This window comes from Kogia breviceps, chromosome 18 (genome assembly GCF_026419965.1).
Source record: "Kogia breviceps isolate mKogBre1 chromosome 18, mKogBre1 haplotype 1, whole genome shotgun sequence".
NCBI classification, from domain to species: Eukaryota; Metazoa; Chordata; class Mammalia; order Artiodactyla; family Physeteridae; genus Kogia; species Kogia breviceps.
Genome location: NC_081327.1, coordinates 11,762,837 through 11,789,719, shown reverse-complemented (window position 1 = coordinate 11,789,719; position 26,883 = coordinate 11,762,837). Strand labels below are relative to the sequence as shown.

The window sequence follows — 26,883 nt, the reverse complement described above, 5'->3', positions numbered from 1 at the left end:
GGTGGCAGCCTCTCTGTCCCCATCCTCGAGGGGGTCAGCACAGAAACTGAGTCCCCCTAAAGCTCCTCCACCCTCCCTGCCCATCTCAAGCTCCTGCTTACCGGCAAGTATCGGCCATCATGGGTGCAGCCGCAGTCTTGGACAGGGATGCAGACACCCTGGGACAGCAGGAAGCGGTCATCACACTCACAGCCCTCAAAGCAGCGGGTGGTGCAGCCCGTGAGGCCAGAGAGAGCCGCACAGGAGCCCTGGCAGGAGCGCATGCAGATGGAGTAGTGGCTGTGGGCAGGGCACTGGAGCGCTGTGGAGAGAGAAGGCAGGGTGGGGTCACGCCTATACACGGCCACTGAATAATGAATGGGGCCTACTGTACACCCAGCTCTGGGCTGCCGGTGCTGGGGACACAGCAATGAAGACAGCTCCAGGCCCCGCCCTACGGAGCTCATGTCAGTGGGACAGATAGTGATGGCCCGGTGTGATCAGGGCTGCGTTGTGGAAATACAGACAGAAGGTCAGGGCCAGGATGCGGGAAGCACAGGCAGAGGGGTCAGGGCCAGGATGGGAGCGGTGAGGATCCAGGGGAAGCAAGCAGAGTGAGGGTCTGGGCTCTGGCTAAGCCATTGGTGGATGGTGTGGCTGCCCCGAGATGAGGACCAGGATCAAGGAATAGGAGGATCAGGTTTGGGGTGAAATGCTGATGTCATATAGGTACATAGCAGGTGTGTGAGGGACCTTGAGGACACCAAGTGGAAAGTGTCCAGGAGGTCACTGGACCCATGAGGCTGGCAGTCAGGAGAGAGGTCAGACATGGAGACAGACAGTGTCTACTGCCAGCACTGAGGACAAATCTAAGGCTATAAGGGTAGGTATGGGCCTGGATGTAGGTCCTACCCTGAGGAGAACGAAGGAGACACAGCCCTGCCCTGGGGGCATGAGTGGCCACTGCCTTGTCCAGGAGAGTCCAAGGAGACATGGCCCTGTCCTGGGGGCTTGAAAGAAACAGATAAGCCCTAACTGGGGGTATCTAAGAGGTACAGTCTTGGGCTGGGCGTCTGAGGGAGCTGCAGCCTTGTCCTAAAGGATCTGAGGGGCTATGGTCCCATCCTGGAGGAACTGGATGAGCCACAGACTCAGGCTTTATTGTATGAGCTTCTGAGCTGCCCGACCCACCCTCCAAGGTCACCACAAAAAAGGTTCAGGATGGGCCTTGAGAAGAACTGTATCTGAGGTCTCAGGAGAGCGGGCCCCTGAAAGGAGTCTGAGAAGGGCCAGTCAGCCAGGCAGGAGGGAAGCCAGCAGGGTGTGCTGTGGGAGGAGCTGTGGACTGCTCCTGAGATGCAGACAGGACAGGGAGCAGGCCAGAGGGTGCCCCCGAGCCTGGGCTGAAGTCCTCCCAGGGGCCCATGGACACTCACGGCAGAAGCTGTCTGTCCTCCAGGGCGTCACGGCCACGCCAGCTGCCTGGCAGGCCGCTGTGTAGGCTGACAGGCTACGGCAGAGGACGGCGCTGTTGCCCTTCTGGGCACAGAGGTCATACACGCACTGGCGGAAGTACTCAGAGGGGCTCAGAACCGCATGGCAGGCCGAGAAGGGGCCCTTGACATCCCGGAGCCGCCCGCAGGCCTCAAGGCTCTCATGCGGCGCCGTCTCCTCTGCTGAGCACAGGGGGCAGCCCTGGGGCCCGCAGCCCTCGCCACAGCCCTGGGCGGAGCCGGGTGCCCGCCACGCGGCTCCGAAGGCATCCACGCTGGGGGCCATGGCGCCACTGGGCAGGACCAAGTCGTCAATCCAGTTGCCGTTGAAGTTCCCACAGAGGCCACAAAGCCGGTCACGGAAGGGGCTGGGGATGGATATGAGGACGTAGGCATCGCCGTCAAAGAGAAGACGCAGATCCTTGGTGGTCTGCAGAATCATATTCCGGCCCTCGGCGGTCACCCGCACGTGGCCCACAGCCACAGGCAGGGCTACGGCCTCGCCGTCCACAGTGACCTGGATGGAGGGTCAGATGCGTCAGGGACTCATAGAAGCACAGGTAAGGCAGGTAAGGCAGTTCCCTCAGACTCCCAGGATGCAGCTGTCTCTCTCTCTCAGTCACACTGGGGTGGGGCCGTGTCCCCCCCAGACTTCCCAGGGCAGGGTCGTGTCCCCCTCAGAGACCCCAGGGCAGGGCTGTGTCTCGTTCAGTCCCCCGTGGGGCGGGGTCATATCTCACTCAAAACCCCCAGAGTGGGCCCTGTCCCCCTCAGAGCCCCCAAGGTGAGGCCAGGTTGCCCTCAGACCCCCGGGGCAAGGCCACGTCCACCTACCTGTGGCCCTCGAGCCAGGCCCACAACCTGGCCAGCCACAGTCACCACCAGACGCTGGGGAGCTCCAGCCGCATTCTTCTCAAGCACAATGGTAAAGTCCTCGTCCCCAGGCTGTGGGTGGCAGACCTGGGCCAAGATATAGGAGCAGGAGCCATGCAGGTCATAGGCACGGCCGTCGAGGGTAATGTAGTGGACGCCCCCGCTGGCCAGGCAGCGGCCACAGCCTGTAGGGCGACAGGCCTGGACGCCGTCCTGTAACCGGCACTGCTCATAGGGTCCGCAGGGTGCGCCCTCCTGGCAGCTGACCCGGCCGCCCGACCCGCACTCGCAGCGCCGCTCACACTCAGGACCCGGGTAGAAGTCCTCACCCAGCGGGTAGTAGCGGCCCTCGTGGAGGCAGCCGCACTGGCCCACAGGCACGCAGGTGTCTCCACTAAGCACAAAGCCAGCGTCGCAGACACAGCCCTCCCGGCAGGTGGATTCGCAGCCCTCGGGCGCTGAGAGGCTCGGGCAGCTCACAGGGCAGGAGTCACCACAGAGCTTGTAGTGACTGTGGGCCGGGCACTGGAGGGCTGTGGGGACAAGAGGGGAAGGAGCCGGGCAGGCACGAAGGAGGGACACAGGGGAGGCACAGAGCGGGAGAACCTGCCCAGGTGAATCTGTATGTTCGCCCTGAGCACATTTCGTGAGTGAATCTGTCTGGGGATCTGAGCAGGGTGTCTGATCCACTACATCTAACGGGGGGATTCAGCGTGGGGATCTGGGGTCTCTCTGCCCAGGTAGTGTGTCAACCGGATCAAGTGTTTCTAAAGATCGAGTCGATCTGACTGGGTGAATCCAACCCCATATATCTGACCAAGATATGCAGGAACCAACTGTACCTCAGGGTGTGAATCTGGCCGGCGTGTGGGCCCAGATGTACTTTGGGGTATGAATCCACACGAGAATGCCTGACTGTCAATGTCTGACCTGGAGCCTCTCGCTGTCTCGACGACAGGGTCTGTCAGTGTGTGGCTCTGACCACACGTATGTGGACTGGGTGAAGCTGACAGGTTAAATCTGACCAGGGGTCTGTCTGAGGACAGATCTGACCAGGACTATCTGACCATGAATCTGTATGTATCTGCTTGGGGCTATGTCAGGGTCCTGATTCCACATGGGTATATCCGCCTAAGTGTGTCTCAGTGTAAATGTGATCAAGTGTCTCTAACCAGAGGGGTCTCTGTCTGAGGTTATGGGACCAGTTCTACCGGACTCTGTGTATTTCCCTGTTTAAAACCGTCTAGGGGCATCTGACCAGGTGTAACCCTTTAGGTCTCTCTGACCAGGGGTAGCTGAGAGAATCTACGTGACCAGGTGTTATCTAGCTGTGTAGCTTGGACAGGGTCAGCCACCCCAGTCTATCTGAGCGCATGAGTCCTGAGAGGGTACTGGATGCAGGGTTTCCAACCACGTGTATCTGAGTCTCTACCACTGCAGTATGTGACCTGGTATACTTCAGTGTGTGTGAACGCCAAGGTGTTTCTTTCACAGGAGATATCTGGGCTCAGGGGAGGCAGGCTGGTGCCTAAGCCCCACCGAGGAGAAGGCTCTTGTCTTAGAGCCCTGGGAAGGGGGGAGGAGGGGAGACCCCTGCTATGCGGCCCATGCATGGATCAGTACTCACGACAGAAGTCCGGCCGCCTCCACTCGCCGAGCTGGGCCCCAGCGGCCTGGCAGGCTGCCACATAGGCGGCCACGGCAGGGCAGAGGCCTCCCGGATGGCCCTGAGCCTGGCAGGCGTCCAGCAAGCAGCCCTGGAAGTACTGCGTGGGCAGCACGCGGCTGTGGCAAGGAGCCAGCGGGCCGTCGGGGGCAGAGATCACGCCGCAGGCGTCCGGGCCGCCGAAGGGTTCCTGTTGCTCCTGCGTGCAGGGCTGCGGGCACGGCCCGGGCACGCACTCTCCGCAGCCCTCGGCGCCGCCCACTCGCCAGCCGCCCGGGTTCCCGCCCACCGCATTCAGGTCGTCTTTGGGATTCTGGTTGTAGTTCCCGCACAGGCCACATAGGGCGCCCGCGTACGCCGCCGGCACGCGCAGGCGCACATTGTTGTCTCCGTCGAAAGCCAGCGAGATCACCGTGGCCGTGGTCACCACCACGTCGGCGCCGCTCAGGTGTGCGCGCAGGCGCGAGTCCAGCTGGAAGGGCAGCGCCACCAGCTTGCCGTCCACCTACAGGGTCGGGGTGGGAGTGGGGGTAGTGAACTTAGCAGGCACAGGTTCGAATCCTGACTCTACTATCTAGTGGCGGGGGTGGGGGGGTGGTAGGTAAGGTCCCTGTGCACGTGACCTCCCCCCTTGTAACTATAATAGTGGTACTAATAATGAGCGACTATAGGCACGATGTCACTGGCTCCTCACACTACCCTCCGAAGCAGGTACTGTTCTTAGACCCATTTTACAGAGGAATAAACTAAGGCTCAGAGATGGGGAAGCCACTACTCCAAGCCATCCAGCTCCAAGGCCTATACTTTCGATCCCTCCATCTGCCCTGTTAACCTGTGAAAGGCAATCAGAGTAGTGGCAGACCCCTAACTGTCCCAGGCAACTCCAGGGCTGGCACATGCTCTTGCCTGGCCCACTGACCCCTCACCTGCAGCTGTCGGGGCCAGCGGGCACTGAGGGCGAAGCTGTGGCCGTAGATGTGCAGGGTGACAGTGCGGGTGTAACTGACAGCCTGGCTGCCCCGGTGCTCATTGGCTACAGTGACCGTGAAGTTCTGTACCCCTGGGGGTGGTCCGTGGCAGGGCATACTCAGCAGGTACTCGCAGGTGCCTTGGAAGTTGAATTGGTGCCCATCCAGGGTGATGTAATGGGGGTCACCCCAGGCCTGACACTCAGCTGTGCTGATAGGGTGGCAGCCATACTGGCCTGAGGGCAGTAGGGCACACTCTTCACCTAGCCCGCAGCTGGCAGGCTTGCAGACCAGTGAACCACCGCCAGGCCCGCAGTGGCACCGCTGGGAGCAGGTGGCATCAGCCCAAAACTCGCTGCCTGCCTCGTGGTAGGTGCCGTTGGCCCAGCAGCCGCAGCCACCATCCAGGGGAACGCAGCGGTCGGCGCTCAACACGAAGCCTGAGTCACAATGGCAGCCCTCGGTGCAGGGGCCCTCACATGGGGCAGGGGCGGTGGGGGGTGCAGGAGACGGGCAGCTGGCTGGGCAGGCTGGGCCACAGAGCTCGTAGTGGCTGTTTTCTGGGCAGGAGAGCTCTGTGGGTGGATGAAGGAGCAGGAGGGAAAGAAAGGGAGAGAATGGTGTCAGGAGGTGGGGTCTGAGGATCGGGTAGGAGGAGACAGACAGAGACCACGAGAGACAGAGCAGGAGACAACAAAAGACCCAGAGACAGGGAGAGAGAGGAGGAGAGACAATCAAAGGGGGGCACAGAGACAAGCGCCAAGAGACTGAGAGACAAAAACAAAAACAGAGAGACAGAGAGAAAAAACCAAACAAACAGACCCAGAAGGACTGGAGTGAAACCAAACCAACCCCAAAGAGACAGGACCCCTGCCCCCAGCTTCTGCTCTGTCCCTCAACACTCACCGCAGCCGACCTGTGTCCTCCAGTCCTTAATGACAATCCCAGCAGTCTGGCAGGCAGCGGCATAGGTAGCCAGAGCCTGGCAAAGTATGTCCTTGGCCCCACCGCCCAGGCAGACATCCAGAACGCAGCCCTTGAAGAAGCTATCAGGGGCCACATGGGCATGGCAGGCAGCGAAGGGACCTCCGGAACCAGGGGCCAGGGGTCCACAGAAACCGGGGCCCCTGTACTCCTCCTGTCGGTCCTCGGCGCATGTTGGGCAGGACCCCTGACATTCATCCCAGCACAGTGGGTCCCAGCCTGGACCCCGCCAGCTGCCGCCCCAGACGGGTATGGAGAGAGCCAGTGTGCCGTTAGGGAAGGCTTGGTCGTTGCTGGGGTTACGGTCCATGTTCCCACAGAGCCCACACACCGCACCGTGATAGCTACTGGGCAGCGTCACCTCCACTCGCCAATCCCAGTCATAGCTGACCCGCAGCCCAAAGTCGGTGGCCAGCACCGCTCTCGATGCACCCTGGGTGACTGAAAGCCGCCCACCGGCCACAGAGACAGGTAATGCCGTCAGCACACCGTTCACCTGGGGGAAGAAGGGGAAGGGAGGCAAACACAGGTCACTGGAGATGCCGAGGCCTGGCTCTGGCCCCCCTGCCTCCCTCGCTCGTCCTGCCGTGGCTGGGAGCTGCCAAGGCCTTCCCCGTGACTGCTGGTCATATAGTCATTTGACAAACATTATGGACATCTGCTCTAGTCCAGGCCCTGGCGAATGAAAGCCCACTCTGCTGCTTTTTCTGGGTTTCTCTTTTGATCTTTGTCTCCCTCCCCCATTTCTCTCTCTCTGTTTCTCTCCCTCTTTCTACACCTAGACCTATCTCTCTCTCTCTCTGGATTCTCTATGAGTTTCTCTCACTTTGTTTCTCTCTCTGGGCCCCCTCCCTCCTCTGTGTCTCTCTCACTTGTGCACTATCTCTCTCTGCATCTCTGTGTGTGTGTGTGTGTGTGTGTGTGTGTGTGACATTCTTTCTCTGGGTCTCATTCACCTAGTGCCTCCCTCTCTCATCATCTCCTGTGCATCTCTGTGTGTCTGGGCATTTCTTCCACTCACTCACCATCGTTTATTGAGGGCCTGCTCTGTTCCATACCTCATTCTCTCCCTGTGAGCTGCCATTAATCTGCATCTCCATTATTCTGGGCAGAAAGGGCAGTCCATCTCTCTCTCTCTCCATCTCTCTCAATTTCTCTTCATGTCGGAGGCTCTGGGCCTCTCATTTGTTCCCTCACAAACAATCAAGGGTGCTTACCTGGGTCAGACCCTCAGCTGAGCACTTTACATGCATCACCTCACTGTGGGGCAGGGCCCGCTATGAACCCCATTTCACAGATGAGGAAACTGAGGCCCACCAAGTCAAGTCATTTGCCCAGCACCACACAGCTCATAAGGAGAGCCTGGATTCAAACCCGGATCTCTAAAATGGCAAATTCTAAAAAGGCAAAATTTACGTCCTACGTTAAAGCCCTTAACAAAGGGCTAGGCTCATTTAATTCCCAATAGAGGGGTGATGGTTTTTTTGGTAATTCTTATTGCTCTTGCTGCCATTTTGTTTCAGGCCTAAGTGAAGAGAGCGAGCACTGAGCTCCTAACTGTGGCTGGCAGGACCCTCCCCACCCTACCTGGGGGCTCTGGGGTCATCCTTACCCGGACTTTGCCAGTCTCGCCTCTGTGGACGGAGATGTTGGTGTTGAGGGTGGTCACGGTGACCAGCCTCACGTAGGACACAGAGGGGTTGCCCCGGTTCTCATTCTTGGTGGTGACAGTGAAGGATGTCAGGCCCTGGGCACTGCTCCCTGGGCAGCTGGTTGATGCCAGCACATAGTTGCAAGTACCCTGGAAGTCAAAGTTCCAGCCATCGAAAGAGCGGTAGTGTGGGTCACCCCACAGCCAACACGTGGCCTCGTAGCTGGGCACGCACACACCCTGGCCGTTCTTCTCCTGGCATGTCTCCTGTGGCTGGCACGTCACACCGTGGCACGGGTCTGGGGGCAGAGGAGAGAGGACCTTGAGGGGCGGCCAAGCATACGGCCGGCTACTTCCCAGCATCTGCCCCAGTCTGTGTGAGGAATACTGGCTCTAAGGGCAACTGGGAGTGAGACCAGACTCCAGGTTCCTCCCGTCTGAGATGCAGGCCCTACAGTCTGCCATTTCTGAGACCCAGGCCCTGCTGTTTGTTGTCTGAGACCCAGGCCCCAAGGTCCTTGCAGCCAAGACACAGGTCCTAGGGTCCCTACATCTGACACCCAGGCTCTGGGGTCCCCTTGCTTGAGATCTCAGCCCCAGAGGACCGAGGTCTGAGACCAGAGACACAGGAGTCCCTCAGTCTGTGATGCCAGCCCTGTGGGAATCCATGAGGACATCCACAGCCCAGGGTTCGCTGTCCAAGACCTCGGGCATGGGTTCCCCCACACCTGAGCTCCCAGCCTCCTGGGGGCCACCACACCTGAGACCCAGGTTCTGGAGGTCCCTGTGCCCAAGACCAAGGTACTGCAGGAACTTTCTGGTGAGAAACTAACCCCAGAGGTCCCACCATCATTTGAGACCCTGACCCCGGGGTCCCTGTATCTAAGTCTCATAGCCTGGCAATCCCTCTGCGCAAGATTCTATCTCCCTGGGGTTGCTGTGCCTAAGACCCTGGCCTTGGGGGATCTCATTTCTCAGGCCCTACCTCCGAGGGTCTCTTTGTCCAAAGCTGTTCCTAGGGCCACTGAATCTGTGAACCCAGCTTTTGGAACCCCTGTGCCCAAGACCCCAGCCTTAAAACTTCCTTCTCTCTCCCCCTGTGCCAGTTTTCAGTTGACGGCCCCTTAGCTCCAAATCCACCAATAAAGTTAGGCTTTGTCAGCAGAAGGTGCTGGAGGGTCACGGCAGGGGCTGCTCTGCTTCCAGTGGGCTTTGCTCTCCAGGCTCCTGGTGGCAAGCAGGGCCAGCAGCCTGGGGGACACCCACTCGGTGAGGTTCACTGGCCCCAGCTGGTTTCCCAGCGAGTCACTCAGGCACCCCGGCAGGTGGCTTCCCAGTGAGTTTTGCCAGCACCCCAGTGGGGGTTTTTCCACCTTCCAGCTCAGCCTGCACAACCTCTCTGCCACCCTCCAATGAGATCTGCCTCCCAGCCTTAGAGTGGGGGCCATCTTCCCAATTCCTCCCTTCCTTAGGGGCTCTGCTGTAACCTTTGGGGGCAGGGGCTGCTCCCTACATCTGCTCTTCCTGTGTTCGGAGGCATTCTTTTTATCCCTTAGTAGTCAATCCCTATTACAAGCAAAGAATTCTATTAAACTTTCCCTATTTAAGCTACTGTGTTGGCTTCTGTCTCCTGTTAGACTCTGACCAAGATACTCTGGTCCCTGGGGGTCCTTGATATCCTGCCCATCAGCCCCGAGATCTCAGTCAATCCCTTTATCCTCAGGAATAAGGGAATTGTTTTCTCCCCTCCACCCCGAGAAGTCAGTCCTGTGGGGTGGCTTTGTGGCTTAGACTTAATCCTGCGAGGTGTCCCCTGTCTGAGAGTGTGTACCTATAAATCCTGATCTTCCACTTGAGGTGGGTCCTGTATTCAAGACCCTGGCTTTGGTGGGGTCTCTGCCTTAGATCTCAGGACTCTGCTTTCTGTCCCTGTGGGTCCCAGTCTCCTCTACCCCTTGGGGATGGTGTCTGAAACCCTAAGCCTGAACCCGCATACCAGTGGCCAGCAAACTATACACTTCCAGCTGCCGGTTTCTGTAAATAAAATTTCATTGGAGCCACACCCCTTCACCTACAAAGTCCACAGCTGATTTCATGCTGCAAAGGCAGAGTTGAGTAGTTGTGACCGAGACCGTATGGGCTGCGAGTTTAAATATTTACCATCTGGCCCTTTAGAGAAAAAGTTTGCCGGTCCCTGCCTTACACTGAGGGTCTCTGCCATCTGCCCTGGGAAACCTATCCCTGAGGGTTCCCACAGCCTGGTTTCCACCGTAAGAGTCCCTGCCTTCCAGGCTGGAGGGCTACTGCCCCTGGCCCTGGGAATCCCAGCCTAGGGGTCCTCAGGTCTGAGACTTCAATCCTTAGTCTTCTGTGCCTCCCACCACGAAGAGCCAGGCCACATCACCCTCAGTTCCAGAGTCCCTGTCCTCTGTTACCCCAGCCACACCGGCCCTGGCCCCAACCCAGCACCTTTGGTGACGCAGCTCAGGACGCCTCCCGAGGGCTGGCACACCTGCCCTGGATCGCAGCTGTGGTCCTGGCACAGCAGGCCTTTTCCGGCGTGGCACACGCACCGCTGCTGGCAGTTGTCAGTGAGTACAGTCTGCCCCAGCTGTGGGGACAGAGGACACAGCTATCAGGGCGGGAGCTGACTCTGGCAACTTCGGTGTTCCGGGCATAAAGGGGTCTGGAGGACATAAAAGGGACATTTTCCAGCAGGGTGGCCCCTTGTCTAAGGCACAGCATGGCCTTGGGGCCCAATTTATTCATTCATTCAGTTTCATTCATTTACTCACTCATTTGTTTATTCCAAAATAGCTACTAAATGTCTGCTGTACGGGAGAAACATACGAATTAAGGGGCAAAGGCTCTGGAGCAGATTGCCTGGGTCTGAAGCCTGTTTCTGCTATTTCCAAGTGACACCACTCTGCTCAAATTACTTAGCCTCGTTATGCCTCAGTTTCCTCATCTGTAAGTTTCAGGTAGTAATGGCACCAACTTATGAAAGTATAACTGAGTTAATAATACATATAACGTACACATGAAATGAAAACGGATTTCCTTTAAATATCCAGAATGGAGAGGAAACGAGGGTAGCGATGACATAAGATTGGGAAAATGCTGATTATTTTTGAGGCTGAGTGATGGGTACATGGAGATTTATTATACTGTTCTCTTGACTTTTGCCTGTGTGAAAATTTTTATAATAAAAAGTTTATACATAACATTATATAAAAAGTATATATATTATATATAAATAAATAAATTCATATATATTGTACATACAGCACTTAAAGCAGTAACCGGCACATAGTAAGCACCATATACCTGTTTGCTGTAGTACTATTATTATTCGTATGACGAGGTAAACAGAGAGGGTTCCTGCCCTCACAGAGCTCTCAGACCTTTGAGGGAGACAAACTTTAGATAAAACACAGACCTACTAGAGCATGGACTTGAGGATATGGGGAGGGGGAAGGGTAAGCGGTGACGGTGTGAGAGAGTGGCAGGGACATATACACACTACCAAATGTCAATTAGATAGCTAGTGGGAAGCTGCCGCATAGCACAGGGAGTTCACCTCTGTGCTTTGTGACCACCTAGAGGGGTGGGATAGGGAGGGTGGGAGGGAGGGTGACGCAAGAGGGAAGAGTTATGGGAACATATGTATATGTATAACTGATTCACTTTGTTGTAAAGGAGAAACTAACACACTATTGTAAAACAGTTATACTCAAATAAAGATGTTAAAAAATTAAAAATTAAAAATTAAAAAAAAAAAAAAAAGATAAAGGAGTAACTCTCGGAGAGCGGGAGAGGGAAGCAGAGGGCATTAGCCTCTGGCATCACAGAGATGAAACCTACACCTGCATACAAAGCCGAAACTTGACCTGGGGAGCCACGGGATGGTTTCAAGTTGCAGGAGCTATGGTCATACTTGGAAGGGTCTTATCCGCTACCTTGGGGATGGTAGACCAGGGGGAGCAAAAGTGAGGGCTGGGAGAGGACAAACTTGGACCACGGTGGGGCCACGGTGGGGGGAAGAGGAGTGGGTGGGAGAGACGTTCAGGAGGCCAAGCGGACAGGCCGTGGGGCTAATGGGAGGGGGGTCCAGCTTGCAGTCCCCAGCTCTGTCCAGGATGACCAGGTCCCTACCTCGTAGTAGACACCGTTGTGGTAGCAGCCGCATTCCTGGATGGGCACGCAGGCTTGGCCGTCGTTGAGGAAGCCGGGGTCACACTGGCAGCCCTCGGCACAGCTATCTGGGCACTGCGGGGGGGCACTGAGTGCCCAGCAGCCCAGGGAGCAGGTGTCTGCACACAGCCTGTAGTGGCTGTTAGGGGGGCACTGCATCGCTGCAAAGAGGGGGTGCGGGTCAGAGCCCCTGGGAGTGAGAGGCCGTAGGGCCCAGACTCTGCCCCTTCCGTGCCTCTACCTCCCCTGCTCTCTGCCCCTCACTCACGACAGAAAGATTTGGTCCTCCAGGGTTCAACGTGGCCTCCAGCTGCCTGGCAAGCACTCACATAGGCATGAATGTTGCTGCAGAGAATGCTCTCGTTCCCGCCACCCACACAGACATCAAAGACACAATCTTTCAAGGGACCCTGGGGGTCCACCAGCTTGTGGCAGGCAGCCAGCGGCCCCGTGGGGCTGGTGAGGAGCCCACAGAACTGCTGCTGCTCGTATTTCTCCTGCAGCTCAGGTTTACACTCCAGCTCTGTGTCACAGCTTCCGCCGGGCTCGCAGGTGGGTGGCCGGGAACAGCCTGGCACGGCCTCCTCCCAGGAGCTGCCGAACTCATTGGAGCTGCCTGCCTGGGAGCCGTCGGGCTTCTGGAAGTCGTCCTTGGGGTCGCCGTTGTAGTTCCCGCACAGGCCACACAGCTGCTGGTGGTAGTTGCCCGGGATGGTGACCCGCACATTGTTCATGAGGTCGTAGGCCACGCGCAGGCCAAAGTCAGTCTCGATCACAACGTCTGAGCCGTGCTGCAAGGCGCGGACCCGGCCCTCGGCCAGCGCCACGGGCAGCCTCTGGTCCACACCATTCACCTGGGAGGTGGGAGATGCCGTGCTTCAGAGGGTACACTTCGAGAGGTCAGACCCTAGATCAAGCCCCTGCCTGACACTGAAGATCCGTGTGACCTCACCTCTCTGGGTCTTAGTTTCCATATTTGTAAAATGGGCCTAATAATAGGGTCTTGTAGTGGGTTGAATGGTGGTTCCCCAAAGATATGTCCGTCTAGAACCTCAGAATATGACCTTATTTGGAATAAGGGTCTTTGCAGATGTAATTAGGGTAAAGATCTTGAGATGGGATCGTCCTGGATTAGGGTGGGCCCTATATCTAATGACAAGTGTCCTTAAAAGAGCCAGAAGAGGAGAAGATACAGGGACACACAGGGGAAAAGGCCATGTGAAAATGAAGACAGGGACTGGAGTGACGTGGCCACAAGCCAAGAACACCTGGAACCACCAGGAGCTGCAAGAGGAAAGGGAGGATTCTCCCCCAGAGCCTTTGGAGGCGGTGCATCTCTTGCCAACACTTTGATTTTGGACTTCTGGGCTCCACAACTGTGAGAAAATAAATTTCTGTTGTTTTAAGCCACAAAGCTGGTGGTAACTTGTTACAGCAGCCTCAGGAAACGAAGACAGGTCTCAATGTAATAACACCCTTATGAAAGCAGGGGCCAGGAGGGAGGGGAAGATGGAGTGGAAGGGGTGGGAGAGATGTCCGGAGCGGATAATCAAGGGGCAGGGAGGTGGAGACTGAACCACATGGGAGGAGCTCTTGGTCCCCAAGGCCTCCTCCCTCCTTGGTTCCCCACCGTAGGCTCTGACTGGCACCCCTCTCTTTGCCGACCCCACGCCTCCCACACCTACTCGGAGCTCTGTGCCCCCTGCCCCTGGCCTGAGTGCTGCACATCCTCCACCCACAGATCGCCCTCTACGCCAGGCCCCTTCCCTTCACGCGCCACCCCTGCTCTCACCGTGACCTTCCACTGCTTCTGCTCCAGCCGCAGGGTGAAGTTGGCCACCTGGACAGTGATCACCTTGGTCACACTGACTTTCCCATTTCCCCAGGCCACGTTCTCCTGCAGGACGGCAAACCGGGCCAGGCCAGGCTGGGTCTCGCAGGTCCGGGCCAGCGCGTACACACAGGTGCCCATGAAGTCGAAGTGGCGGCCGTCGAAGGTGGTGTAATGGGGGTCTCCCGATGCCTGGCAGGTGGCAGAACCCACGGCCACACAGCCCAGGACGCCACCGGACGGCTGGCAGGCCTCGTGTGGGCCACAGCTGGAGGGTTCACAGGACACCAGGCCACCCTCCTCACAGTGGCAAAGGGAATTGCACCCCGACACAGGGTGGAAGGTCTGGCCGGGCGGGTGGTAGGTGCCCTGGTACACGCAGCCGCAGGAGGGCAGCGGCACGCAGGACTCACCGTTGAGCACGAAGCCCTCATCACACACGCAGCCCTCTTTGCAGTCGAAGCCACAGCCCCCAGGCACCGGGAGGTCTCCGCAGGACAGCGGGCAGCCGTAGGAACACGCCTCGTAGTGACTGTGAGGCGGGCAGCTCGGGGCTGCAGGGAGAGCGGCCATCAGGATCAAGAATCCCTGCTCCCCGGGGACACTGTGGACCTCCCCCCAACACACACGCACGCACACACACATGCTCACACCCACTCACACGTATAAGCGGTCCAGAGGCAAGGAGACCCTCTGTTCACTGGGGCCTGGCAAACATTATATCACAGTTAATCTACTCCTGATAATTAAGATACTATTCCAATTTAACAGTGGTCTGGGTTTATCTGTAATGTCTTTAATGACCTTATTCGAGTTGGTAACAAGTTGTGGATCTGTGGTACATATTTTAACCATGCAACTGCGTGTGTGTGTGTGTGTGTGTGTGTGTGTGTGTGTGTGTGTAATCTATGCAGTGCATTTGTGAATGCAGTATTTTTAGCTTCTTCACTCTAGAGCAGTAATGTAGTAGTAGTAGTAGTAGTAGTAGTAATTCTATAGTAAATTAAAATATTTGGCCAGGGTGGTAAAGAAAAAAATAAAAAAGAATCCCCGTTTCTCTCTCCAAACTCCAGTCATCCCAGATTATAAAACAGGTGGTTTCCTCACAAAAAAAGAACAAAAAAATCCCCCTAAAACTGAACCCAATCAAGCCTCTATCTGCACCATCCAATACGATAGCCACACGTGGCCATTTAAATGTAAGTTAATTAAAATTAAGTAAAATTGAAGATTTAGTTCCTTGGTCACACTGGATCGATTTCAAGTGCCCGATAGCCACACGTGACAAGTGGTGACCAGATGGGACAACTTAGGTATAGAACATTTCCACCATCACCAAAGTTCTATTGACAGCACCATTATAGATCTAATATCCAGTTTACAGGAGAATCAGGGGACAGAGGGACAAATTAAATACACTGTGAAGAAGCAACTAGCCAAATCCAGAAAGTAGGAAATTCTGTAGAATAAATGACCTGTTTTTTTCCATGAACAAAGGAAGGGGTGGATAGAGGCATAGAAGTGATAAAGCAAGTATAGTAAAACACAGATTGTAGAATCTAGATGGTAAGTATATGTGTGTTCACTGTAAAATTCTTTCAACTTTTTTGTATATTTGAAAATTTTCATAATAATACGATGGGGAAAAAAAGGAGGGGCCTATTACAGGATAAAAATGAATATAGAAAAATCAACCCAGTGCAGAGGGTGGATTTGGTTTGCATCCTCATTCGAACCCAGGTTGGGGTTTAGAGGATGTTAAAGAATCAGTGTTATTTTTGTTAATAACAGCACTGTGGTCATATTGCTTAAAAGTCCTATCTGCTGGAGATGTTTACTAAAGGATTTGTGGCAAAATTCATGTCTAGAATTTGCTTTAAAATATTTCCACAAAATAAAAAAAGAAAGGGGCGGTGGTGGAGGAGATAGAGGAATGAGAATAGCAACATATCCACAAAAGCTGAAGCTGGTGCTGGGCACATGGGTTCGGGCACCACCCAGGCCTCCCTCTGCCTGGTGTCTGAGTCCTCACAACCCAGTCTTCTAGAACTTCCAAGGGGTCCAAGGGCAAGAGTAGTTTTAAGGAAATAAGAGATTCTCAATTACTACAGAGGCCACAGAATGCAACAATTAACTGTACAAATTCAGGAGCCAACCAGGCCTGGGCTCAAATCATGCTGCCCTGCTGTGTGACCCCAGGCAAGTTACTTAATATCTCTGTGGTTCCATTTCCTTGATGATCCCACCTCATAGGGTGGTGGTGAGGATGAAACGAGAGCTGTTAAGCCCTTAGAACAGAACCTGCCCAATGGGAAGTGTGCCACACATGTCCTGGCGCTAATTATGCGAGTCCTTCCTAAAAAACGATCAGCCTGAGAATGCGCCTCTGATGGAGCTGCATCTGCTTTCCCACCCTCCCTTTTGCAAGCGTGCTTCTCCCACTTTACAGACGAGAACAGTCCCGAATCCTAACACAGTGTGCTGCCGTGGGGATGTGAAAACTTCCAGGGACACGAAGGGACAATTTCAAATATTACCATAAGCATGGAGACAATGGGTGACAAATCATTACTGGTAACAAATCAGTTCCAGTTCCGCTCCCGACAAAACAGAAGGAGGGCCTCATACAATCAGCTGCTCAGAAGTCATAAAAAGTAAGTTTTACGGCATCTCTCAGTGTGCCTAACTTCCCTACAACTCAAAAGGGGTTCAAAGAACAGAGTGACGTTGCTCTAGCAGAACTCCTGCCACTTCTACCCACTTAGTAATATCATATCTACAAAATGAAAAATAGACTTGATGCTATACCCTGTCTCCTTCCAACAACAGACGTGAACTATTGTGGGAAAAACCCCATCCATCTCATTAAGAGATGTCTTTCCAATACATGTTTAATATTTTTTATCAGTTGGGTACTAACGAGACTTGCAATGATAACTCACTCTATCCTTCTTTTTTTTTTTTTTAACACTTAGAGTCTATGGTCTCAGGCATTTCTAAAACTTATTAAATGTTGCTCACTCATGCATATGTTTGTGGCAGAGATGTATGATGGGGATTGTGACAGACTGACACTGGCCACCCCTTACTCTGGGTTTGGCCATGGTGCTGACTTTGGCCAATGGGACATTAGCAAATGTGACGTCAAGCAGAGGCCTGGAGTGTGCTTGCCCACTGGGGGCTGTCCGCCCTTGCTGCTCTTTGGAACCTTGAGACCACTGTGTGAAGAAGCCTGTGCTAGCCGGCTGGAAGATGAGACCAACCAGAGCAGAGACAAGCAGTCTTGACTGAGGTCCTCCAAACCAACCAGCCTGACAACTGCCAGATGTGCAGGCAGGGATCCTTAGGAGCTCATCTCTGAATGACAGCTGTATTCAGCCCTCTTACAAATATTTACTGCATGGGCTTCCCTGGTGGCGCAGTGGTTGAGAGTCTGCCTGTTGATGCGGGGGACACGGGTTCGTGCCCCGGTCCGGGAGGATCCCACGTGCCGCGGAGCGGCTGGGCCCATGAGCCGTGGCCGCTGAGCCTGCGCGTCCGGAGCCTGTGCTCCGCAGCAGGAGAGGCCACAGCAGTGAGAGGCCCGCATACCGAAAAAAAAAAAAAAAAAAAAAAAAAAATTACTGCATCTGTGACTTCCTAGCTGTCATGATCCAGGCATGTAACAACCTTTCTGAGCCTCTGTTTCCTCATCTGTTAAATGGGTATAACCACAGCCCTTACCTCATGGGGCTGTTATAAGAATTCAATGACTTAATGATATTTATACATTAATGAATATACATAAGGCTGAGTCCCCTAGTCGTCACTCTCGGTACTCACGGCAGAGTTCCTCACTCCTCCAGGGGTGCACAGTGGCCCCGGCGGCCTGGCATGCAGCAGCATAGGAGGCCAACGCGTCACACAGTGGTCCAGACTGGCCTGGCAGCAGGCAGCGGTCGTAGATGCAGTCTCGCACAGCACCCTGTGGGTCCAGTGTGTGGTGGCACTCCCGGAAGGGCCCACTGGGGTCGGCAAGGATCCCACACTCCTTCTTGCTCTGCAGCTGCTGGGCCACCAGGGTGTCCAGCTTGGGACAGTTGCCTGGCTCAGCTGCTCCACAGCCTGGCCTTGTTTCCTCCTGCCAGCTCTTCCCGAAGGCCAGTGCGTTGGCAGCTTGGCCTCCACCCCTCAGAGCCAGGTCGTCAGCTGGGTCCCCATTAAAGTTCCCACAGAGCCCACACAGGGCCCCCGCATAGCTGCTGGGCACCTTGGCAGTCACACGGGCATCCCAGTTATAGGTGACAGTCAGGCCAAAGTCTGTGCGCACGACAGCATCTTGGCCCTGGCGGAACACCTGCACCTGCTCATCTGCCGCCTGAAAGGGCAGGTACTGAAGGATGCCGTCCACCTGGGTAGAGATGCGGGAGGACCAAGAGTTCAGGGTATTCAAGGCTCTGTGGTTCACCCCTCCCTCACTCAGCTCTGGCTACTCTGGGCTCCTTGCTATCCTCTTGAGCACATTATGCTTGATCCACCTCAGGGCCTTTGCACTTGCTGTTCCCACTGCCTGGCAAATCATCCACCTCTCTTCATCCTTCAAGTATTTACTTAAATCCAAATCCCTAACCCACGGCCTTCAAAGCCTACAGGATCTGTCTCCCTATTACCTCCCTGACCTAACCTCCTCCCACTCTCCCCCTCACTCATTCTGCTGTAGCCACACTGGCTTTCTTGAGATTCCCCCAACTCTCCCAGTTTAGTCTAACTTTAGGGCCTTTTCACCTTGCCAAGAACACCACCTACCACTCTTCTCCTGGCTGCTTCCCCTTCATTCTTTAGGACTTGGCTTAAATCTAAGCCCCTTCCCTAGAACATCCTGCTTAACCTTGGCTCTTGTCCACCTTTGTGCCTGCACCACCTCCCACATCACTCACTCAGGCTCCCTGCTGTCTCCTTGCTGTCTCCCAGAACATATTAAGTGCACTCCCTCCTCTGGGCCTTTGCACTTGTTGTGACCTCTTCCTGGGATACCTCTCATCACTCTTTAGTTGGCCACCTCTACTTCATATTCTAGGCATCAGCTTTGATCCAAACCCCTTACAATGGCCTAAAAGACCATACATGATCCGAGCCTCACTGCTCTCCAATTTAACTCTTCAGGACTGCCTCATTTCCCCATCCTTGGAACTCCAGCCATGCAGGCATTTTGATATTCTCCTGAACTCACCAAGCTCAGCCCAGCCTCAGGGCCTTTGCACTTGCTATACCCTATGTACCCTATGCTTGCAACATACCTACCCTCTTCCACATCTTTATTCTTTGTCTGGCTGCCTCCCCATCACCCTTCACATCTCAGCTTAAAATCAAATCCTCTACCCACTAGGCCTTGCTTGTCCCCTCTTTTCTGACTTCATCCCCGACCAAACTCTCTATCCCATCTCCCCAGGCTCACTCTCTCAGGTGCAGCCTCCTTGGCCCCATGCTGTTCTCCTGAACTCTTCAAGCTCAGTCCAGCCTCAGCCTTCGCACCTATTGTACCCTCTGCCTAGCAACCACTACTCGTCACCTGGTGGTCTCTTCCTCATCCTTCAGGTTTCAGATTAAATCGAAAGCCTCTATCATAGCCATCCCCTACATCATCTCCTACCCTGCTCTCCCTCCTCTCTCTCCATTCCAGGCCCACTGGTTTCCATGCTGTTCCTCTACCCCTCATGTTTGTTCCTGCCTCAGAGCCTTTCAGTTGCTGTTCCTTCTGCCTGGAACAGTCTTCCATCCACTTCCATCCCTGCCTGTCCCATCTCTTTCTTCAGGAAAGGCAATAGAATGCACAGGTTAAGAGTATGGACTCTGGAGCCAGACACCTTGGCTTCAAATCTTGGCTCTGCCACTCATTAGCTGTGTGACCTTGAACAGTTGTCTTAACTTCTCTGTGCCCAGTTTTCTCCTCTAACAAGATTACCTATTTCACAGGGTTGTTACAGAGATTAACATATGAGTTACTGTATGTCAAGCATTTAACACACAGAAGTAAATGTTATATATATATAATTTACTGCGTGGTGGACCCTGTAAGAACCCTCTGTCCAGAACGCTGTGGGCCATCTGTAAGTACCCCCACACCCCTGTAACACCCCCCCAACACCTTTTGTTCCCGACTTTTCACATGTCACCTTACTCTCTGAATATCAATTTTCCTCCAGAAAATGCACCGATCTTTAACGTTGGAGGGTTCAAAACAATAAAACATTGAGTCAACATTTACTGAACACTTGTTGGGCACCAATGTCTCTTAAACATCCTACAAATATTAACTCGTCAAACCTCCACAACCACCTTGTGAAGCGGCTCGCACTGGTGAGGCACCGTCCTATCCCATTTGTCAGAGGACAAAACTGAGGCACCGAGAGACAAAGTCACACAGCCAGGGAGAGCCAGCACCGCCTGGCTGGGGAGCCCCAAGCCTAACCACTGGCCACAAGGTCTTCCAGCAGACCCCCACCCTCCCCCAGCGGCCAGACCCCTACTCTTTAAGGGGGATTCCCTGCCCCTCCACCCGGCCCTGGGCGCCCAGCACTCACCAGCACTCGCCCGGGGTACTCCCGGCGCACGGCCACCTTCACGCCGCGAGCCTCCACGCGCACGGCGCGGGTGTAGCTCACCGTCTGGCTGCCCCGATGCTCGTTTTCCACCAGCACCCGGAAGGCAGGCAGCCCCGCGGCCTGGCCGCACGAGCCGGCCAGCAGGTACGTGCAGGTGCCCATGAAGTCGAATCGCCGGCCGTCGAAGCTCACGTAGTGCGGGTCCCCAGACGCCTGGCAGCTCCCGAAGCGGTCGGGGTAACAACCCAGGAGACCGTTCTGGACGCGGCAGCGCTCGCCCGCTGGGCAGCCCTGCGTGTCGCTGCAGCGCACCTGACGGGTGGAGGCGTCACAGGTGCAGCGCCGCCGGCAATACTCATCGGCCCACACCTCCTGGCCGGGCGCGAGCGGGCGGCCCTCGAAGTTGCAGCCGCAAGACGAGGCGGCCACGCAGGCGCCGCCGCTGGCCACGAAGCCCGGGAGGCACACGCAGCCCTCGACGCACGGGCGCGCGGAGCAGTTGGACGGCACCGCGGCGGGGTTGCAGGAGGCCGGGCAGGCGGGGCCGCAGAGCTCATAGCGGCTGTTTGCCGGGCAGGACAGGGCTGCGGGGACACGGGAGGTGGGGGGTCAGGCCAGCACAGTCAGAACGTGCCAGGACTTCCCTCCCCAACCCAGCTCCTTCCTCAGAGCTCCCCATCTCAGTTAATGACACTTCCACCCTTCTGGGTGCGCAGGCCCCAAACCTCAGAGATATAGTTGACTCCTTCCCCTTTATTCACTGGACAACCAACATGTCGGTAAATCCTGTGAGCTCCATATCCAAGATCTTTCCAGAACCTGCCCCTTTTTCCTTTCACCACAGTCCCCACCCTTGTCCTGTTCACCCCAGCAGCCTCCTGCCTGGTCTCCCCCCTGCTCCCATCCTGCATCCCATTCTATTCCCCACATGCAGCCAGAGGGATCCTGTGAACACTTGAGTTAGATGACATCCCTCTCCTGCTCAGAGCCCTCTTGTGGCTCTGTCTTGCTCAGGGTAAAAGCCAGAGTCCTCCTATTGGTCCATGAGGCTTCCCATAATCCACGATTTGCCCCCATCACCTCCCTGTCCTCATCTCCTCTCACTTTCCCTCTGGCTCACTCCGCCCCAGCCACAGTGGCATCCTCTCTGGTCCTCACACTCCTGCCTCTGGGCCTTTGCACTGGCTTTTCCCTGTGTCTGTATTAGCCTTTCCTCACATGGCATGTGGTTAAGAGAAGGTTACTGGAATGTAGATGGCCTGGGTTCAAACCCCAGCTCTCCCCTTCTTCGCTGTGTGATTGTGAGCAAACAACTCCCATTTCTCTGTGCCTCAGTTTCCCCATCAGTAGAATGGGATAATAATAGTCCCAATATCACAGGAGGCTCATCTATGTAGAGCCACCCCATGTAGAGCGTCACTATGAGCTCACACTGTTGCCTAATCCTGGTCTCTCTTCCAATGGCCGCTTCTGCCAAGGGCCTTCCCTGAGCATTCTCTTCATGAGCCTCCCACTTGCTCTCACCCCGTGAACTCTGGTTCTTTTTCTCTCTGAAGCTATTCCACAGTCTACTGCTTACTCTCTGTCTCCCCTGCTAGGATTATAAATTCTGTGAGAGTGGGAACCTGATCTGTCTCAAACATGGCTCAATCTCCAGCACCAAGGACAGGGCCCAGCCCACAAGAGATGCCCAGTAAATACTTCGAAAATGAATGGGTAGGTAAGTGAATGTACCGGTTCTCCTTTTGCACCAGGCGTTGGGAAACTCGGCGGTGGTGGGGAGTGGTGTTTACTGGGCAGTGAGGACACAGCAGTGACCAATACAAACCCCAAATGGCCTCAGTGTCCACCCTAGACTTACCCCTCTCTGGAGTCCCTGTCCCAAGCCACGGGCCTGGGCCTGGAAGCCTCCTCCTCCTTCCTGTGCTAGCCGTTCTGCCTCCTGAACATTTCTCTGGGAGCCTCACAAGGGCAGAGACAGGCGTTTTGGTCCCCTCTGTGCCCATGGTCTGCACAGGGGTGGGGCCAGATGGGGACTCAGGGAATGCATGTTGAATGAATGAATACATGAGTGAATGAATGATTCAGTAGATGGATACCTGGCTATGGAGCTGGGGCTTTATCCAGAAGACACCGGGGAATCATGGAAGAGTTATAAATGAAGAGATGTTCACATGTCTGCTTTGGGACATCTCATGCCAAGTCTTTGCACGTGCCCTTCTCTCAGCCTGGAACCCACCTCCTGCCCCCCCACCCCCGTTTTTCTATCTAGCTCCAATCCCTCCTACAGTCTTCAGACCGGGCATCCCTTTCTCTAGGAGATCCTACTTGATCCCCCAGACTGAGCCAGGAAGCTTCTCTGGCCTCCCATAGCCCCTCTGAACTTCCCCCATCCCAGCCCTGACCACTCTGGACTGTCACTGTCTAGTGTGACACGTCTGCCCCAACCTTAGGCTCACTGTGGGCAGAGCCTGGCCATCTTGGCCATTGCTCCGCTCCTGGCATGGTCCAGCTCCAGGCTGGACCACAGTAGATGCTCAGATATTGAGCAGATGCAAGGGGTCCCCTGCCTCCCGCCATGTGCTCCCAGCCCCCACCAGGGTATCACTCACGGCAGCTGGCTGGCAGCCTCCAGTTCCCAACAGAGATGCCAAACTCCACGCAGGCCTGGACATAGGCGCTAAGGGCACGGCACAGGCTGGCCCGGTCCCCATTGGCCACACACAGGTCATATACACATTCCTTCAGGAAGGGCTGGGGGTCCAGGGCGTCATGGCAGACAGCAAAGGGGCCATCGAGCTGGGTCAGCATGCCGCAGAGACGGCTGCCCTCATAGTGCTGGGCCTGGTCTGGGGTGCAGGAGGGACAGTTGTCCCGGCAGCCGTCCTCACACAGGTAGTCCTCGTCATCCAGCTTCCAGCTCTTGGCAAACTCCACAGCGTCAGGAGCCCGCTCCCAGTCAGGCGTGAGGAAGTCATCGGTGGGGTCACCATTATAGTTGCCACACAGACCACACACCTGGCCTTGGAAGCGCACAGGCAGGCTCAGTGCCAGCTGGGCATCCCAGTCATAGGTGACGACCAGCCCGAAGTCCAGCTCTACCGTGGCCCGTGTCCCACTCTGGTACACGCGCAGGCGGCCCTCAGCCAGGGAGGCAGGCAGGCGTGAGCGCTGGCTGTCTATCTGCAGGGGGAGTCAGGAGAGGAGGGTCAGATCCCCGCGTGGTCTGGCCTGCAGCCTCTCATCTCCTCCCACTTGCTTCCCCTGCTCCAGCTGCATGAGGATTCCTTCCTCCTGTTTGTGCCACAGACCAAGCCTCAGGATCTTTGCTGCTGCCTTCCCCGTGACCTGAAATGTTCTTTCCCTAGATATACACTTGGCTCACTCCCTCACCTCTTACAAAAACTTTGCTCAAATGTCACCGTCTCAGGGAGGCCATCCCAGACCACCCTATTTTATTTGGCAACTCCTCCCTACTCCCTATTCCCCCTTCCTTGCTCTATTTTTTTTCCCCTATAGAGTCTAACCTTCTAAAATGTCATCTGCAAATATCTGATGTTCATCATCTCTCTAACTTGACTATGCTGTCAGCTCCACGAAGACAGGGCAGCTGCTTCATCTCCAGTGCCTAGAACTGTACCTGGTAGAATAGCAGGTGCTCAGTAAGTGAATGAAGCCCCTGCTGTATTAAATAAACATTTACTGGGCATTGACCCTGTGCCTGGCCCTGGCCTGGGAGATCCTGGAGATACACTGATGACAAAGACAACCCCAGACCCTACTGTCGTGGGGCTCCCAGTCCAATAGGGGAGACAGACCTGTCACTAGACAATGACAGTTCAGAGTGATCAGGGCTGGGATAGTGGAGGCACAGGACACTGCAGGAGCCTAGAGAAAGAGCCAGACCCAAACTTTCAGGTCAGGGAAGGCTTCCTGGAAGAAGAGACAGCTGAGCTGAGCCATAAAGGACCATTGAGAGATAGCAATGGAAACCAGGAGGGGGAGTGGTGTTCCTTTGCAAATGTACTGAGTGGAGACAGAGTCCAGCCAGGAGATAAGGAGTGTGTTCTCTCTGTCCCCTGGGCCCATTTTCCTCTTCCTAAGCATGTCTTTCTTATCCTTTCTTTACAAAGTCTTGTCTTAGCCAAGAGGATGGGGTATGAAAAAAGGAGTAACAGGCAGAGGGGACAGCACGAGCAAGGTCAAAGGTAAGATAGATCGTTCAGTCAGTCAAGCAACGCCTCCATGAGCCTTCCTGTGTGTCCAAGTCTATGCCAGGCAGTGACTGAGACAGCCCACATTCACAGGCTCTCAGTCCAGGGACCACTGTTCAGATCTGTCTTTCCCCTAAGACCAGTGATCTTCATTTTTAAATGACACAAGTAGTGCCTGTTCAGTACAGAAAACTCACAAAATATGCACGAGCAAAAATGAGAAAAGAGAAAATCACCCATACTGTTGTACACATACACAGGGGGAGGGGGAAGGGTAAGCTGGGACGAAGTGAGAGAGTGGCATTGACATATATACACTACCAAATGTAAAATAGATAGCTAGTGGGAAGCAACCGCATAGCACAGAGAGATCAGCTCGGTGCTTTGTGACCACCTAGAGGGGTGGGATAGGGGGGGTGGGATAGGGAGGGTGGGAGGGAGACGCAAGAGCAAGGGGATACGGGGATATATGTATACTTATAGCTGATTCACTTTGTTGTGCAGCAGACTAGCATAACATTGTAAAGCAATTATGCTCCAATAAAGATGTTAAAAAAATACTCACATTTATGAATCATGCCAGGTTTTTTTCTACCTTTAAATACATTTATACTTTAAAAAAAATAATGAGACCATGCTGAAGTCACCATTTCATGAACTCCTCTTTTCTCCTAACAAGCTCTTGTGGACATCCTACCATGATCCTACCAGGAACTCTAAACCTTTGTCAGGTCACTGACCTCTGTAAGGATCTGACAAAGTAATGGACCCTCTCCCTGAAAAACTACACAGCACATGCAAGATTCTGCACGTAAGTTCAAGGGATTTGAGGTCCCCCTGAGCTTGTGTTCAACCTCTCTAGCCTTCAAGAACACTACTTTAATCCACTTGGTTATTAATCTCACAGATCCACCTGCACACTCACAAAACGGGGGAGATACAAGAATATTCATGGCAGTACTGCTTGCCAGCATGAACAAAGCACCCAACCACGGGGGCCTGAGCTAAATGAACTATGATGCATCCAGCCGATGACAAACTGTGCAGCTGTAGAAAGGAAAGAGGAGGCCCCCTTCCTACTGACAAGGAGACAGCTTTAGAATGCACTGTTCCATCCAAAAAGTCAAGTTCAGAACAGAGCACGAGTACAGTACTGTTTGCTAAGAAAGGGGAAACATAAGAATGTATTGCTTGTGTTGGCATAAAGAAACCCTAGATGAATACCCAGGAAACTAGTAAAAGTCATTACCTCTGGCGAGCAGTGAAAGCAGGTAAAGATAGGTGTAAAAGCAGGATCTTTCACAACATGCCTTTTTGTTTTGAGCTGTAAATTCTTTTCCTATTTAAAAAAATTAATTGCAGCAACATGGAAGAACCTCGAAAGTATCATGCTGAGCAAAAGAAGCCTTACACAAAAGGCTTCTTGCACTGGATGATTCCGTTACTATGAAGTTCTTGAACCAGCAAAACTAATCTATGGTGGAAAAAAATCAGAACTGTGATGGCCTCTAGGGGTGTGTGGGCCATTGTTTGGGAAGGGGCATGAGGGAATTTTCTAGAGGGATGAAAACCTGTATCTTAACAGAGGTTTGGTTTGCACATTTGTCAAAACTCAGCGAACAGTGATTTGTGGATTTTATTATGTTTAAATTTTCTTTCAAAAGTAAGCAAAAAGGAGTGTGAAAATATTGTATTCTAGTTAACAGTATGCTTGCTAAAATCTTTAGGGGTGAAGTGTATTGATGTCTAGGACTTACTTTAAAGTGCATAAAAAGTAAGAGGGATTGTTGAGTGCACAGAGGGATGGACAGATGATAGATGTGTGATGAACTAAGAAGAGTAAAATGTTTAGAATCTAGGTGGTTGGCAAATGACTGTTCACTGTACAATGATTTCAACTTTTCTGGGTGTTTGAACATGTTCATAATAATACGGTAGGAAAAAGGGAAATTATTGTTTCTATTTATTTTGCTGTTATTATATTTCTGTAATTTATATTGGCTGAGTAGTCATCCATTTACCAGAGGCAGAATAGCCTAGAGGTTAAGATAGAGACTCAGGAGCCAGCCTGGGGGCGTTCCCAGCTCCATCTGTTACTAGACCTAAGCCCTTGGTAAGTCATTCATCTCTCTGGACCTCAGTTTCCTCATCAAAAAGTGTTACGGGCTTCCCCGGTGGCGCAGCGGTTGAGAGTCCGCCTGCTGATACAGGGGACACGGGTTCGTGCCCCGGTCCGGGAAGATCCCACGTGCCGCGGAGCGGCTGGGCCCCGTGAGCCATGGCCGCTGAGCCTGCGCGTTCGGAGCCTGTGCTCCGCAATGGGAGAGGCCACAACAGTGAGAGGCCCGTGTACCGAAAAAAAAAGGGTTAATAATAATAACGCCTACCCCCATAGATTGCTGTGAGCGTTAAATGCGTTAACACATGGAAGGTGCCAAGAGACAAACTC

General features: G+C 54.3%; 1 protein-coding gene across 5 annotated transcripts in view; it reads right to left on the bottom strand.

Annotated features, from left to right (window-relative positions):
- The window catches only part of FCGBP (Fc gamma binding protein), a 99,025-nt gene that overhangs the window by 7,242 nt on the left and 64,900 nt on the right, over nucleotides 1-26,883 (bottom strand). For all 5 annotated transcript variants that reach the window (XM_067019337.1, XM_067019336.1, XM_067019338.1 and 2 more), the window contains 14 exons: nucleotides 22,833-23,403; nucleotides 20,200-20,804; nucleotides 17,462-18,029; nucleotides 13,601-14,193; nucleotides 12,077-12,662; nucleotides 11,770-11,969; nucleotides 10,084-10,225; nucleotides 7,576-7,913; nucleotides 5,886-6,459; nucleotides 4,938-5,554; nucleotides 3,973-4,516; nucleotides 2,307-2,878; nucleotides 1,416-1,989; nucleotides 102-301 (listed from right to left, as the gene is read on the bottom strand). In XM_067019337.1, coding sequence (XP_066875438.1) covers nucleotides 102-301; nucleotides 1,416-1,989; nucleotides 2,307-2,878; nucleotides 3,973-4,516; nucleotides 4,938-5,554; nucleotides 5,886-6,459; nucleotides 7,576-7,913; nucleotides 10,084-10,225; nucleotides 11,770-11,969; nucleotides 12,077-12,662; nucleotides 13,601-14,193; nucleotides 17,462-18,029; nucleotides 20,200-20,804; nucleotides 22,833-23,403 — 6,684 coding nt within the window. The remainder of the gene's footprint in view (nucleotides 1-101; nucleotides 302-1,415; nucleotides 1,990-2,306; nucleotides 2,879-3,972; nucleotides 4,517-4,937; nucleotides 5,555-5,885; nucleotides 6,460-7,575; nucleotides 7,914-10,083; nucleotides 10,226-11,769; nucleotides 11,970-12,076; nucleotides 12,663-13,600; nucleotides 14,194-17,461; nucleotides 18,030-20,199; nucleotides 20,805-22,832; nucleotides 23,404-26,883) is intronic.